The sequence below is a fragment of the Diplotaxodon limnothrissa genome, linkage group LG3 (assembly GCF_057381915.1).
Source record: "Diplotaxodon limnothrissa isolate DT_005_m linkage group LG3, D_limnothrissa_male_GT1.1, whole genome shotgun sequence".
Taxonomy (NCBI): domain Eukaryota; kingdom Metazoa; phylum Chordata; class Actinopteri; order Cichliformes; family Cichlidae; genus Diplotaxodon; species Diplotaxodon limnothrissa.
Genome location: NC_140598.1, coordinates 37,732,437 through 37,748,944, shown reverse-complemented (window position 1 = coordinate 37,748,944; position 16,508 = coordinate 37,732,437). Strand labels below are relative to the sequence as shown.

At 37.9% G+C, this 16,508-nt stretch overlaps 2 protein-coding genes across 2 annotated transcripts; one reads left to right on the top strand and one right to left on the bottom strand.

Annotated features, from left to right (window-relative positions):
* Positions 1-1,150: 1,150 nt before the first annotated feature.
* LOC146635711 (programmed cell death 1 ligand 1-like) lies at positions 1,151-3,516 on the top strand. The gene is made up of 4 exons (XM_085348986.1): positions 1,151-1,340; positions 2,483-2,538; positions 2,646-2,999; positions 3,243-3,516. Coding segments are annotated over exons 1-4 (444 nt in total). The 5' UTR covers positions 1,151-1,338; the 3' UTR covers positions 3,275-3,516.
* Positions 3,517-5,308: 1,792 nt separating this feature from the next.
* Positions 5,309-14,862, bottom strand: LOC146635710 (uncharacterized). Its single transcript, XM_085348775.1, has 10 exons — positions 14,814-14,862; positions 13,677-13,736; positions 12,909-13,024; positions 9,738-9,876; positions 8,457-8,483; positions 7,669-7,748; positions 7,443-7,533; positions 7,238-7,345; positions 6,508-6,675; positions 5,309-5,445 (listed from the first exon to the last, which is right to left on the bottom strand). The coding sequence occupies exons 1-10, from the start codon at positions 14,842-14,844 to the stop codon at positions 5,309-5,311; spliced, it is 957 nt and encodes a 318-aa protein (XP_085204901.1). The 5' UTR covers positions 14,845-14,862.
* Positions 14,863-16,508: the final 1,646 nt, after the last annotated feature.

Here is a 16,508-nt window from a genome sequence, read left to right as displayed (position 1 = left end):
GCTTTATTGCACTCTAGGTTTGTGTATTTCAAATAAACATTTTCTGTCTTACAGTTGTTTATTGTACAAAAATATAAAGCCAACATTCGTCTATTCTCCTACTCCTAATTTTGTTTTATGTATGTAGCTAGAGACTGACCACATATGCAGTAACAAATAAAAACATAAATAAGCAAGCTTTTTTTTTTTCCATATATTGTCACAGTTACACATGCGACTCTCCCCTCTTTTAACAGCTGACAATAAACAGTTTTAATAACAAGAGCTGCTTATAAGCTAACATGATGCCAGCTAATGCTAGGTTCCAGTGTCTGAAAAAAATCACACTTTCCCTCTGATAAATTGTTTGAATACATTCTCTCATAGCACGAAGGTTTCTTTGCTAAGTTTCCAAGTGCAGTTATGTTGGATCCACGTCATAGAAGGTTTCTCTAATGCTGCCTAAAACAAGAGGCTAACAGCACTCTACTGCCAGTGCTGAGATTTTACACACCGTACCTCTAAGCTCATTTTTGGTGATACCAGAATGATTTGGTGTAAGGGAGATAAACAGAATTCCCACGAATCCAGGACCCAATACTGCTGCTCCCTGGTTAGTGCAACATAGGCAAAACTGCTGGAGTTATAAAAGTTCAATCCCTATAGAGAACTGAGGGAGTTCATGACTTCACAAAAGACCGAAAATACAAATCAGGAGTCACAACTGTAAAAAATAAATAAATAAATAAATTAATTAATAATAATAATAATAATAATAATAATAATAATAATAATAATAATAATAATAATAATAATAATAATAATAATTGTACTACTCCCACAGATGAACAACTTGAAACTTGAAATTCTGGATTTATTTATTTGTTTGTTTTTTGTTTTTTTAATCTGAAAAATCACGACTTAACTTTTCACAGAAACAGTGAATACTTAATAGTATTTCCTCGGAACCTGCTTTTGTCTGATCATTTTTTGTCAGTGTCCCGGCACACTGCTGCAACAAACAAGTCAGTTTATTCTGAACTGGGTGATGACTCCTTTAAATGAAAATTAGCTTGTAGCTTGTTATCTGTCTAATGATGTGACTGGATATGTGAGCTCAAATATTATTTATTGAATTTAGCCTGTTGCATCAGTTGCTCACTTTCTCTTATCTCGGGGTTAACAAACTCAGTTGTTGCTTACTCTGCAGTCTGGAAGAGGACCCTGTACTCTGCACAGACTTGGATGAGCTTTGTTAAACGAGGTTCATGTTAACAGTTTAAATTACGCATTTTTTGGAGGCAGTGACAACCAAAGACAACGGTGTTTGTTACAATCTGAGAAAGGAAGAAGCAACCCATGTATGTTTTTATAATGTTTTTCTGCTTCTATTGCAACTGTTAGTGATGAAAAAGCAAGAATGTGCATAGACTATTATTAGTACAAGTAGTAGTAGGATTAAGTAGTCGTAAATTATTAGATATATGAGAATTTGTAAGTTTTTGAGATTTCTATATCATCAATGTGATTTTTGTTTTTCCCACCAAAACACTTGTGATGCAAATTCATATTTCTTTTTTTATCTGTCAGGTTCAATAAACACTACATTTTTCACTCTAATTTTCTGCCAATTATTTTATGATTAATGCTTTAAAGAGTTAAAGAGGTTGTGTCATTAACATAATGCTTTTAGAGGACTGTAGCTCATTCTGTGTGTCTGTAGCAAAGTATTTAAACAGTTAAAAAAAATTCTCAGTTTAAGTAACAGGTACAAAAAAAAATCCTTGAAATGAAGCTCAAAAAATCTAGAGAGAACTATGGTGCAAGTTGATTTCGAACTTATTTTCATAAAAAGGGCGATCGTGGCAGTTTGTCTTTTAACCAGAAGGTTGCTGGTTCTAGTCCCGGCTCGGACAGTCTAGGTTGTTGTGTCCTTGGGCAAGACACTTCACCTACTGCCTACTGGTGGTGGTCAGAGGGCCTGGTGGCGCCAGTGTCCGGCAGCCTCGCCTCTGTCAGGGTAGCTGTGGCTACAATGTAGCTGCCATCACCAGTGTGTGAATGAGTGGAAGGCTGAATGTGTAAAGCGCTTTGGGGTCCTTAGGGACTAGTAAAGGGCTATATAAATACAGGCCAAAAATAGCATTTTGATGGTAAACACTCCTTTAAACACCATCACAGAAAACAGATTTCACAGTGTTGCTGTTTTCTATATGTTGAAACATATAGAAAACCTTGTGTCAGATATATATTTTTGCAACTCTGAATATAAAAAAAAATATGTCAAATATTTTGAGAGCAAATTTTTCTTCTGGTTGCTTCCAATGCTGTGTTTGTAGTTCATGTAGTTTTGGTCAGTCAGTGTAATAATCAGCATCATGAACAGAATCAGATGTTGTGACGAGTGAATGAAGTCAGACTGTAGATTTTCATTCTTCTAGCTGTACTGACTGACCTTTGACCTCATGTGTTGATGACTCTTCGCCTCTGTCTCCTCTCACAGGGAGAAGATGATCTGCAGGATCCTGCTGCTCATCATCCTCACCTCATGTGTCTCTGGTTAGTTTACAGCTTCACTTTATGAACTCCAAATAAAGCTCAACAACAGATTTGTTCCAGTTCTCAGTGTGTCTGCTCCTCTCTTTCCCTCTCTGTCTCCTCAACAGGATCATTTGTAGTCAATGTGACACAGACCTGCTATCAGGCAGAGGAGAACCACAACATCACACTGGAGTGGACGTTCACCATCATAGATGACATGTCTTTGATTAGTGTCCTCTGTTATCAGAAAATTGAAGAAAAAATAGTAGTCTTGTACAATTTTGTTCATTATTTTGAGGTGTCAGAGTCTCGGGATGAAAAGTTTTCAGGACGAGTCCAGAGTGACAAAGACGCCCTCAGAGAAGGACGAATCAGACTGCAGCTGTCCAGACTCAGGACTGATGACTCGGGTCTTTATGTTTGTGCAGTGTTTACTAACTACTCCTCAGGTTCAGCAAAATGTGATCTCAAAATCACTGGTAAGTTTATTCAGTAGAATTAATAGATTTTTCAATTTTCACTCTTTCACTGGCTGGACTTTTAATCTGCACTTGATGGAGTTTAATTGTTGAGAATTTTATTATTAGTCAAGATCAGCTTTCATAATTAAAACACATTTCATGCATGTAAGACAAACATCAAAATGTGCTCATGCTGGACATGAACATATGTTAACTGTTTCTTTCTTCTTCTTTTTTTCTTTCTTTTTTTGTCTTTTACAGCAGCTGCTGATCAACTCAGAGATCGACTTTAACACCCAACACAGTTGGGAATGGCACTGACAGCACCACCTCTGATGTGGTGTTTGCCATAATTCAGAAAGAAAGTGCAGACACAAGACTTATTTATAGCTGTAGAGATGAGTTTCTCAGATTACAAGTAATAAATCCAAGTTTCTTTGATGATTTTACATCTCATCAACACCAAATAATTTAATTCCAATTTCTTGTTTAAAATGTATTTTCTGTTTTTTTACAACCTGCAAAATGATCATTAAAGAAGTTAATTATAGGATTTGACAAAAGTATTTTTTGTTATGGTGTGCTGGCTCTGTGAAGAAACAATACTGGCTTGATCAAGGCTTTCTGTGTTGTGTAAAAATCAACAAAAACAAAACATCAGCTATTTAACACTAATAAAGTGATTGAAGACACTGAGACCTGAGGGCCATGGCCACAAGAAGAAGCATAAATACTCACAGACAGGTAAGTCAAAATTGTTTTATAGTTTTGATATGGACCAAAGAATATACAGATGACTTTCTGAAAAGGTTTGGTGTGAGTAAGGCAGCAAATGGAATTAAACCCAAAAATTAGTTAAGTGAGAGACATTTTAACCATCAGGATAATAAAGAGAATGAAGAAGGGATAACAGTGAAATTCTGAAAAAAAAATAGTTTTATTTGAATCAATTTGATTTTTAACATGAAACAAAGTAACACTTCTCAATGTTTGTTTTTTTTAACATTAGTCAGAAAATTATATATTTATATATCAGTTTGAATTAGCACTTTGAGGAAAATGGCAGTGGTGAAATTTATTTTTAGTTAGCTTCTGAAAAGAAACCAGTTTATTAAAAAAAATGACAAAATAAATGTAGGTTAAAAGAAACGAAAGCATTTAAACATCTAGTAGAATGGAAACCTTCAGAGTCACAAAATTAAAATATAGAACTTGAATAAATGTGAATAATTCACAGTATTCTACTAAAAAAAATATATCGTGTACAAAAATATTTACAGCAATTATGACACAGAGTGTATTTTTATAGTTCAGAGATTTCACAAATCTCCCTGTAGGTTTAGGGGAAACTAGCCTACATCGATAATTTGAGAGTAACAGTTGTCACTGCTAAAGCTAACTTTAATCTTGTTTTATGATGCTTTAGTAAATAAAATGAAGTAGAAAAATGCTACATTTTAGGAAAAAACTCATTTGATTTAAGTTTGATGTGCTGATAATGTATAAAACAAACAAAAAAATCATAAGGAAGCGTTAAAGCTAGTTTTATGTTTATTGGTAATGAGATGTGGTTCCCAAATGAAGCATCATTCTTGTGTATGTCCATTTGCGTCTTGGGATTACAACCATAACTTATTATTGCAATATTAAACTGTACAAAAAGTTAATCAACTGTTTCCTATATGAGTACTTTGTACACACTAATTTCCCCAAAAATAATCTGACTTAAAACCAAACATCTCTTCTGAGAAAACGTTAGCCTACTTCAAAGGATGTTAGATCTGAGAGGAACTGCAGCCAATCTATACGCTCATGAAGTGATGACATTTGGAAAAAAAAAAAAGTTCAGGCGTTATTGCTTAGTCTAGATGTCACAAATAAGCTACCTTGCTTATTTTACTTCCTTTGGTATGAAGTTTGCAGTGTGGTTAGGCAACAATAATAATAAGTCAGTTAAATGCAGGAAAAGTTGTGATTAACATTTCTTCAATCCTTCTTTTTCTTCGATGCAATTTTGGACTGCCTCTTTGAGCTTCCCAAATTGCTCAGTTTCAAACAATTCAATTAAAATCAGTTTAAAGTCCTTCATATAGTCTTAGAAAAAATACTAAATGAGACCAATAAATTTGAACAAAAACATATAAAAACACAATAAGAAATCAGTTAAAGCTAGCTTCATGTTTACAGGTTGATGTTAATTCCTTGGTTGTTCACTTCACAATCCATACTAGCTTTGGGAAAAAAAAACACATGTTGTGCTCATGTCCATGTGCTACGAAAGACAGTCTCTGCCTATATGTTGATGGAAGAGGATAACATTCAAAGTGCTAAGAGGAAGAGGAGGATAAAGAGAATGGAGAGAAGGGGAAGACCGAGGAAGAACCTTCAGAAGAATTGAGGAGCTGATCACACCATGCCGGCTCGTCCAGGTTTATTTCAACAAATGGGTCACTGGAGCAAACTGCTGTGAGAGAGGACAAAGATTGGGATTGAAGAAGACAGTGGATTGCAAAATGGAAAATGCCAACTTATCTGCAAACACCTAATCACTGTGCAGCAGTAAAACATTAAAAAAGTGCCACAGAAACAGACAATGTTCACTTTTAGAGTAAAACTGATGGATCACTTCTGCAGCCAACACTTTTAAAATGCAGACATTTTCATTTAAAGCCAAATGGTCTCTACCTTCAGTTGGTCACTGACCTGTTGCTACTGTAGGTCTACCTTTTGAATTTTGCATGAAGTAAAAACATTTCAGGAAAAAAGTCCACATTTGGAGGTAGGGATTGATGAGGGAGACATAATTCACATCACTCCTTACACCAGTGACCACAGTAAGAGTCCCATATACAGCTGTGGTTGGACGTTTCCATACACTCATTATCGGCATGAATGTCATGGTAAATAGTCTGACAAGGATAAAGCCTATTAAATTTTTAATTGTAATCATGGTTGACTACAACTGGCAGGTTTTCTTTGCCGCATAAAACAATTTGTTTAGCAGCACTTATTGGAATAAATATAGGGGCAATCGTGGCTCAAGAGTTGGCAGTTCGTATTGTAGTCGGAAGGTGGCCGGTTTGAGCCCCGACTCCGACAGTCTCAGTCATTGTGTTCTTGGGCAAGACACTTCACCCGTTGCCTACTGGTGGTGGGCAGAGGGCCCGGTGGCACCGGTGTCCGGCAGCCTCGCCTCTGTCAGTGCGCCCCAGGGTGGCTGTGGCTACAATGTAGCTTCATCACCAGTGTGTGAATGTGTGTGTGAATGGGTGGATGACTGGATGTAGTGTAAAGTAAAACGCTATACAAATACAGCCCATTTACCATAAAGAGTTGAGCCATATGTATACAAAGAATTTCAGTGAATATTTCATGTTTTGTCTTTAGACATACATAGAAGCGAGTTATATTTTGGAGCTTCATGGTAAACTTTCTCGTGCAAGTCCTGCATGATTTCTGAAAATGCAATAGAGAAATGACCGTACTGCTTTGTGTTTGTATTTGCATTATTAAAGAAAAATCTTACTTGGGTTGTTGTTGTTTTCATTCTGCTGCTCCCCAATAGCATCAAAGAAAAGGCTGGTACTGCTCGGTGGGTTGGATATCTTGTCAGCTTCATCGCTACTCAGTGAGGGAGTGGTGTTTTCAGCGGGTGAAGTCTCCACACCGTTTGCTTCTGGCTGTTCCTCAGGAGCTGAGTAGAGAGGTCAAACAGAAGACAAACAGGATTTGTAAGATAAGGTGTAACTTTCTTTAGTGCTGCAGAGTTTTGGGTAATCCCCGCAATGCTAAAGATATTATTTAGTGTAGTTTAAAGCCCTTCCCACAACATACAGTACTTTTTTCGAAACATGTAATTTGCAATCTTATTTGTAATTTGTAATCTTACTGTGTCTCTGTCCTACCCAAATAATTTTACTTTACTTCTAAAAAAATAACTTATTGATGACAAAATATCTTGCCTTGTAGTTTAGGCTGTTTAGAAATAATGGCGTAGTGTGGAGGCATATATTCTTGGACCTCTCTGGGCCGCTTATTACAAACAGAGCATTGTTTAAATCCTACTTTAGTGTTGATGCTGATCATGAGTAAAACACAGTGTCACAAAGCTCAAATCTCTCAGTGTGGTTTCTTGTAAATGACAATGCATTCACAGTACTCAGAGGCAAGAAGTCATGAAGTACAAATACATAGTTACTATACCTAAGTAGAATTTTCAGGTATCTGTACTTCTGAAAAACAGTTTCATTTTGTACCGTTCTCTCCAGTGGAGTCCTTTTCCTCCGACTGTAGACTCGTGCCATTAGCGACCGGTGGAGGTGAAAGGTCATCGGTGGCTTCAATATCTTTAGGTACCGGTCGCTCTGAGATGTGACACACATACAAACGCCAAAGCAAACTCATTAGGATCATCTTAAGTGCAGACATGTATATATAAAATGTAATTCCACAGAAACACACCCAGATCATCCAGGTAGACTGGCTCAAAGGTGCCAGTGGGCTGGTTGAGATGACCAACAGGATTTGGACGCTGGAGGTCAAATGAATATGTCTGCACAAACAAACAAAAAAGCAAGCAAGATACTAATAAGCGAACATGATGTGTGTGTACCTGTTTTAATTGTAATATAATAAGCAAAGGCTAAGTGCACAGAAAACAATTTCTACTTCCATTTCTTTTTCTTACCCTGGAGGCTCGCCTCAAGAGGTAGAGGATGATACACAGAATTATAATCACTATGATGATAAGCGCCAGGACAACATAACCTAGAGACAAAGATAAGCAGAGCTGTTTTAAAAGAAGTGGTAATAACATTGGGACCACCCAAAAAAGGGAATGGGCTCTAAAAATTAATATTATGCTGTTATTCTTACATTGTTAAACTCCTTAGAACATCACTTAAAAAAATATAAAAACTATTTAAATATTCAAAAGTAGAATTGTAGAGAAATTACAGTGTCAATTTCTTATCATGTAATCAGCATTGCAACCACAGGGGGACACTAGCATTTTTTATGGTTGATTTTTTTTTAGTCCCACCAAGTAAGAAAAACTAAAAGGTGTCTCGCCCAGGCAGCATACATATTTGAGCCAAATCTAGCCTACTTTTGGCACTGGCCAGTGTTCTGTGTGGCATGTCGTGTCAAAACTTTGGTGGAACTGTGGCTGAGTAGTGGTAACCAGGCACATCCTGAGTAAGTGCTGCCAGTCACAACCCAAGGCAGCTCACAGGAAACCACTGATATGTGCCAAAAATCCGTTAACATCTAAAAAAATTTAACTGTTTTGTTTTTTCTTTTGTTTTTTTAAAATATAGATTCTAGATCCTATTTATTACCACTGAAACAACTGGCCACTGTAGTTTTAAGAAGTTCACTACAACATTAGTGTCCATTTGGACAGTTGAAAATGATAGCAGAATAAAACAGACAGATGTTTAAATACATAATAGATAATATAATAAAGATTCTTACCTGCAGACGAGCCAGCTGGAGGGGGTGCTAAAAGAAACAAACAGCAGGCTCAGTAATTCAGCTAAAGTCAGTTTATGTTTTTTTATAATAGAAAAGTGAAGCAAATTCACTTTATAGGTAAAAGCGTAGCATATGTCTGAATATTTAAATTACAAGAGGATGAGCATTTGATTTTTCTTTAGTTAATTTGCAACATTTACAAGTGACTTTCTGTTTAGCAGGCACTATTTAAGCATAGTGATTCAATTTAAGTCAGTAACTCCTTTCCATCTATCCATATCTCCTGTTAGTATCCATGTGATTACTATTCAGAAGCTGCTTTTCAAAAAAAAAAAAAACTTTAAGGATTATTTCGGTTTAATATCCCAAAGAATCGATTAAGGTGTTCCACAAGGATCAGTACTGGGCCCCTTTTAATACTTGTTTGTTTACAATTTTATTACAATGATACTTTTATATCTACTACTTACGTACTTTTATATCTACCCCTCACCAGGTCTGCCTTTGTTTTAGTCCTGTCTATAGGAAATACCCTAAAACCTGCAAATTAAAATACCCTGAACTTTGGTTCGATTGCAGGCTGTCCAACAAAGTTCAAACTGAACTTGGAGTGTATTTCTATTTTCAATAGGACGATATGTTTTTCTCTCTACTACACATTAAAATTACTTTTTATAATCCACAACAAGAACTATCTAGCTAATGGCCAAGTTTAAATAAAGCAATGAACCTATTTCTATTTCATGTTGACTTTGTGATTTCCAAACATATTTCTGCTGATATGTTGCTTCTTTTGGATTATTTATAATGTGACTAACCCTTATTCTAAATCTTAGTTAACTTTATTGTTTTAATTGTCTTTAAAATGATAGATAATGATAGATAAAGATGTTTTACATGTTACATGTTTTGAGCACTATATATCATTTTAGATACAAGAGATCAAAAGTCAAGCAGAAACTTACTCCTTCTGCTTGACAATATGGCTCAAATGATTAACCTGAATTGATATTTAAGTCCTAATTTTAAAAAAGAAAGAGGAAAAAAGGGGTACAAGTGTGCTGCTTTGTGGTCCTTTTATGTGATACGGTGACGTGCCACTGTGTCTGAATATTCAGTTTGACGGTGTGTTAGAATAGGGTGAGAGTGTTTGAGTGGTTGTGTCTGCAGCCTGCTTACAGCTACAGAGCGTGTGAGCCTGCGAGTGTTGTGGTTTGGTGCACAGGAAGACAACTTGGGGCGCAGAACTTGTGCATGTGCTTTCTGAATATGTGACGGTACCTGTAGTTCCTGAGCTGGTACTTGGTGTTGTTTGAGTCATTTTACCACCACGGTCTGCTCCTCCTTGTGTGACTATGCTGGTAGTCTCTTTTGTTGGTACATTAGTACTTGTTAGAGTAGTAGCCACTGTGCCTCCAGGCTGTGAAGAGTAACAAACATCCTTTGGTTGTAAACATTTCATCCTGTAATCTGCCTGATTTCTGTTTCACTCATTGAATATGAAGGCATCTGACTCTGTACAGCAGTAGTTTCTGATTCAAAAGGCTTCCTGTGAGGAGTCTTTGTAGTTCAAGTGAGTTATTTTTTGATGTGGGAAGCCATGTCTATAGACTGTGAATAAAAAAAATAAAGGTGACTGTAGCCACCGTGGTATCACCCAGTGGTTTTAGAAGTCTTATTTCGAAGGCTTGAGTTGAAAACTTTTCTAGGCGCCATCTTGTTTTTTTGAAATTTGACGTCACCATTGAAGGATGAGTCTGGATGTGAAACCGAGCTCACTGCATACTCGTGCAGAAGCCACAACCTAATTCATACACTCCTTTCTCATCTATTTTACTCAAATTAGACTATAAATTTAAAAAAGGACATTATGTTGAGTCCAATATGACTTTAAACTAGCATCAGAGTCCATAAACTCCGGAAACAAAGCTCCCCACAGGAGTTTCCGCACCGGAAGTAGCATATGCTAACGTGCACATAGTCAATTGTGTTGCTAGGACTGATTGGAGGCAAATTTCATTTCAAAAGACTACTCGAGGGAAGCCTTGGTAAAAGCATGGTTTTGTACAAAGTGTGCAAAACGGAGTTTGCATTCCATCGAAGCACTTCAACCTTATGGTACCATCTAAATGCAAAACATGTTGCAGCGAGTGCAGAAACTGTGGGAGCTGTTAGCGCTAGCAGTCCAAGTACCAACAAAAGGTGTCGGCAGCCCAAACTTCAGGCTTCAGGACCAATATTAGTAAGTCAACAAACTTTGGATGGATTGCTCTGGACTGTAGACCACTATCAGTGGTAGAAGATGTAGAAGAAAATGTGCTACAGTTAGCGTCAGGTGATCCAACTTTCTAACTGCCATGGCGAAAGACTATTTTAAGTAAAATTCAACAGCTTTTTGACATTAATAAATGAGCAAAATTAGATGCATTACAGACAGCCCTGCTAATATGGAGGAACTACACCAGGAACAAACAAGACTGGGGCAACAGAAAGAGCCACTCATACAGGATGTTTCCACACTGTGGAATTCAGCCCTGGATTTGGTTTCTCGTCTACTAAAGAATCAAGAGGCTGTTTTTACTGCTTTAGACAAACAAAAGCACAAGCTACCGTAGTCATTTTAACTCCATCAGAGCTGGTAAAACTCCTAAAGCTGCCGACTGTCCTTGAGCCATGCAGGTAAATAATACTATTTTTAACAGTTTCTTCAAAAAGCCCTATAGTTACAGTTATTATGTGGATAAATAATGAATTTCTTGAACTGTGTACTACCGGTTTGTGACTGAGCTTCTTGGAGGTGAGACATGTGTCTCATGTTCAGTGGTTTTACCTGCTTTCTGCCGCCTGCATCACAACATGGTCTCTGATGATGACTCAAACTACATGGTGAAATTTAAGACTGCCTTCACAAAGGATCTATCCCAACGTGTAGCTACACTCAACCATCAGTGGCTCAAGATAGCTATTGTGCTTGACCCACGCTTTAAGGACTTCACATGTCTTGCAAGGGTAGAGCGAGAAGAGGCTTGGACCAGCCTTGAGGCCCTGACAGACTGTCCACTGCAGTGGTGGTCCAGTCGAGCAGGGACCTACCCACAGCTGTCTGTCCTGGTATTTGATTAGTGCTGCCACTTCTGTCCCATGTGGGAGACTGTTCTCATTTGCAGCTCACATAGTAACAAAAAAGAGAGCTGTCTTGAAAATGTGAACAGGTTAGTTTGTCTAAGTAACTGGCTGAAAGAGACCGACAGTAAATAAGCATGGAGGTATAGTGAGTCCAATGGGTTTGCTATTTTCTTGCACTGAAATGTTCGATGATCACACTGTTTTAGCCTAATGTTAAAATAATGTTGGCTAAGGTTACTCAGAGTTTAAAGGTGAAGCTGGTCAAATAACCTTTTATGTTTTTGCCTTATTTTTTTAAACTGCACTTTATGTTGAAACAAGTATTATTATTATTAATTAAAGACAATACCATTTCGAAAATTTACTTAAAGTACTTAAAATAGCACTTTATTTTTAAGTCCGCCCAATTTTGGAGAGGGATATTATTTTTTTCTATTTTTTTCTTTCCAGAAATTAAAAGTGCTTAAGTTCACAATATTCATGTCCATGTCTATTATTTGATTCTGTCGCCCACTAAAACATTTTGGATTAAAAAAACATTTGCGCTTTGGGGCAAATTTTCTTGTGTGATTAAATGCAATTAATCAGATTAATTAATTACAAAGCCTCCAGTTAATTAGATTAATTTTTTTAATCAAGTCCCACCCCTAGTAATACTAACTTACTACTATGAGCTTTGGCAAATAAAATAATAATTTCAACTATGAGTATCCTACCTTGACTTGGGTGTTGTGATTAATTATTAATAAGGAATTAAACAAAGATATGAAATTGGCGTGCTCAGTGTTATTCATCCTTTGCTGAACTGTTATATTTTTCTTCATCAGTAGCTGAAAATAACTATTTGGGATGTAAAGCTGTTGATGGAGAATCAAGTCAAAGATTAAACTGAATTTGTGAAAACAGAAGTTGAATAATTGCTCTTTATGTTGTGTGATGATCAGAGTTGTGATTAAAGGCAGTAAACGACAGCTTGTGGTTCTCCAACTCTCTTTACGTCTGTGCAGCTACTCTGCTTTTAACTACGCAGCTTCATAGTGACAACAAGACTTCAGGAAGTGACTGCATGTTGTGCACCAGGAAATAGCTCCACCATGTAACTGTGCATAAAGCCTGAGTAGGTGGCTTTTTGCACTTTAAAAAGAACCAGACTGCTGTGGATGTTACTTTTTATTCCCTTCTTAAAATAAAGCCTATTTGAAGTTTATGGTCACTGAATGGATGCCAATAATGTGAACTCATAAGCATGAATTCCCAAACCAGACTTTGTCGTTTTACACTTTGAGAACCAAGATTTGCTATTTAACTTTGAGATAATTGACTTACCATACTGTTTGTTTCCTCTGCTGTAGTACTCTCAGGGTCTGTGTCATTTTGCATCTCGTTTTCAGTTCCATTCAAAACGTATGTGGCAGCGATTGAGGGGACAGGAGAAACTGTACCTGACATAAAGGAGAGACGCATAAAATCACTTTGAGCCACAGTTAACTTCCCCCCTCTGAAAATAGCACTGTAAAATAATAAACTATTACAACTCTGCAAATAATGAAGTGATATAAAAAATAAATAGAGTGACACAGTTATGCAACAACACAAGAGAAACAGCAGTCTGCTTCAGAAGATAAACCAATGCAGATTTTTATGGTAGTTTAAGAAGCTACAGAGTGCTGACCAGGTTCAGGGGTTAGTGTCTAAATCTGAATAGATTTACACAATACATGAGTTGTTCTTATTACAGAGGACATTTATACTGTAGCATTGCTACTTTTTTAAGGACAAAAATACTCCAATATTCTCTACTTTACACCAGAAAGGAAATTAATATAAATAGATTTTCAGGTTATCAGATCAAGTGACTTTTATTTCTACAGCCTAATATTACATGTAAGGGTTCATAGACTTTACAGGCATAAACAAAACATATTAAGGACATCAGAGAATTATTCAAATGCTTTCAAAAAGTCAGACTCTTGCTTTTTGTCCTTTTCATACCACAGGTCCATCTGTATTTGGACTTGTGGTATGAAAGAACCTTGATATTCTCAGCTTGTTTTATGTTAAGTAAATAATTTTCTAATTTCCCGTGGAACATACCGTTGGGTTGCACATGACTTGCACCATTTTGTCCCAGGCAAATAGGAGAAACTGCTAGAACTGAAACAAAGAGAGAGAATGAGCAACAGATAAACATGAGGTTAAAAATGAGCCAGTTAGTCATGGAAAGAGATCAAATTAAATAAAAAACATCTAAAATTGCCTCAGGACGCAGACTGTGGGTGTGCAACATGATTCTACACTTTACCCTAACAAGTAAATGTCATCCAGATTCTGTGGCTAGCCGGTGTGAGATACACAAACCAACTAAACATGCTCATTTACGGTCACTTGTTTGACAAAGCACGCTTGTTATCTGCTGCTGCAAATACGTGTGAAAAACAGAACAGCTGGTGTGAAAATGAGAGCAGAGAATGGTGAGAGAAGCAGGACAGGAGATATATCATTTTAAATCGTATCAATCAGTCAGTTACAAACTTTCAGTCACTCTGCACTCTGACCTTTGACCTCTCTACCAAAGTTCCTCTGTAAGCCTGCAAACCTTATCTGTATATTACATTGTTATATGTACTGCATACATGTTCTGTGGTCCTAATTTATAGTAATTACAGCAACCAAAACACTTTCATGTTTACAGGTTCACGTTTTTTGTGGTTGACAAATTTACATTTGTAGCAAGACAAATAATTCAAATAATTATAGCTAAAGAGAAAAGCCTCATGTTGAATTAATACATTCTGCTAATCTGTTAATATTTGCATTGATTTGCACAAAAAGCAGATTCAAAGAAGGGCGTGCATATGGCGAGATTCGTGTGCTCCCAGATTACTTCCTGGATATGTCATGCTTCTCGAGTCCCTGAATGACGCTGAAATGTAATTAAATGCATGCAAGTGCAGATTTAAGAGCAAATCAAGGCTTTGCTTGTGTTGGTCAAAGAAAGGTTTGATGTGGAGCAAAAACTCGAGCCTCCTGCAGCGTCTGACCGTAAAAACAATCTGAACGTTGCCCTTGAAAGCTTCTGAGTTTTTGAGCGCGCACAAGGACCCCGATCGCAAGCTTTTCTGTTCCCTTTTAATTTTATTTTTAACTTACCACAAATTCAAACTTCCTCTAGCGAGATAATAGAGCGTGAAATCAGAGATGAAAGCTGCGTGACAGTTGAGTTAAACTCACCGAGGAAGCAGGCACGGCTCCACAGCTTCATGGTGGTGATGAATTTACTTTTCTCTCTCTCTCCTACTCACTGAGATTTTAGCCACTTAAAGTTGACGTATGACCATCAGCAGGACTGGTGAGTTTCCTTTTTTGTTTTTTCCTTATTTTGTCCTTTTTAAAGCGATCCTCTTCTTCTGATGCTGCTCTCGCTCCTTAGCTATGAGCTTTCTGCTTGCCGCTTTCTCTCTCTCTTCCTCTCTCTCACGCTCTCCTCCCGCCCTCACTGTGTCTCTTGTCACTCAGTGCCTGTTTCATTTGTGCTTAGTGCTCTATGCTTGTTCTGTTAATGCACGCTACACAAGCTAAAGCATGCTGAAAACAGGGCGGTTGATTGATGTGGGCCCTTTATTTCGAAGAATCTTAAAGTTTTGTACCTTCATCCAACAACTTTAGGATGAAGCTGAACCTGGACTGTGGGTTACAACCTATGACCCGGCATCAGTTTTGGGTCAGTCGCTGGTCCTTGAGTTGCAGGTTGGGATTATAATCTCTGTAATAATAATAATCAGGTGAAAACACTGAAAAAAGGAGAGCATCATATCAGATGCATGCTTACATGCTGTTCTTCTTCACTGTTTTTGTGTCTACTTCTCTTTTTCTCCACCTGCTGCAGTCTACCCCCCCCCCTCCCCCCTTATTTCTCAACATCTCAACCCACTGTTCTCGCTCTCATATTCTCTATATGATCTGCATGTATCTCCACCCTCTCATGTTTCCCTCGCTCTCAGGAACTGAGTCATCGACCACAGGCACAGGATGCTAGCTCAGTTTTGGCCTCTCACCTCAGAAACACATCGGCAGGACCTCTTTAGTGTTAATTTTCACTGGTTTAAAGCCACGACACACCATATAGCATTTAAAAAAATGCTTACACAAACTCCAGAAAGGGAAACGATTGCCTAAAGTGTTTGAAATCCAGCTTTTGGTGCATTAGATGCTTTAAATTTGCAGCTTTTGTCCCATTTTTTTAACCACAGTCTCAATGTTTTGATCCAGATTATTGAATGTCTCAAGCTTTTTGTGGCTTACAATAGTTTTCAACTTGCGTGTCTTGTCAGATTTCGCACAGTGATTCTCATGTGATGTCTAATGTTAACCACACGAGGGAGAAGTTACACAAAACTACAGCACAGACATCACTGATGTTGCAAAGATGACACTGATAAAGGATGGCAACAATATGAGAGGCAGAGCAAGATCAAGATCAGTAATTTCAGATGAAATTTGAGCCGCTGTGTTAAACATGGTTTAAACATGTCAGGTCGGGTCTTGGACTCCACCTCTCTGGGAACATCTCAGCCCCCCACCCCCCCGGTGTGAGGGCCTATATCTCCCCTCACCACACTCCCTGGCGGTGGCTGATGCCCTCGTCCATCGATGTGTTGGTGGATCCTGGCGCCCGTGGCTTGGTCGGGCCCCTTCCGGGGGTCGGGGCACCCTCGGCAGGGCCACCCCCCACGTATCTCTGCTTGGACTCTCGCACTCTAGGGGGCCTCTGGATGTCTGGGGCCTGGATCTCCACCATACCTGCTTCATGCCCTGGGGGGCAGGGCTATGACTCCCCACACCCTCTAGCAGATAGTTGCATGGAGAAACCTTTTGAGGTTGTGACAGCAGGTGTACACACGGGTGCTCACAGAAAAACACTATATC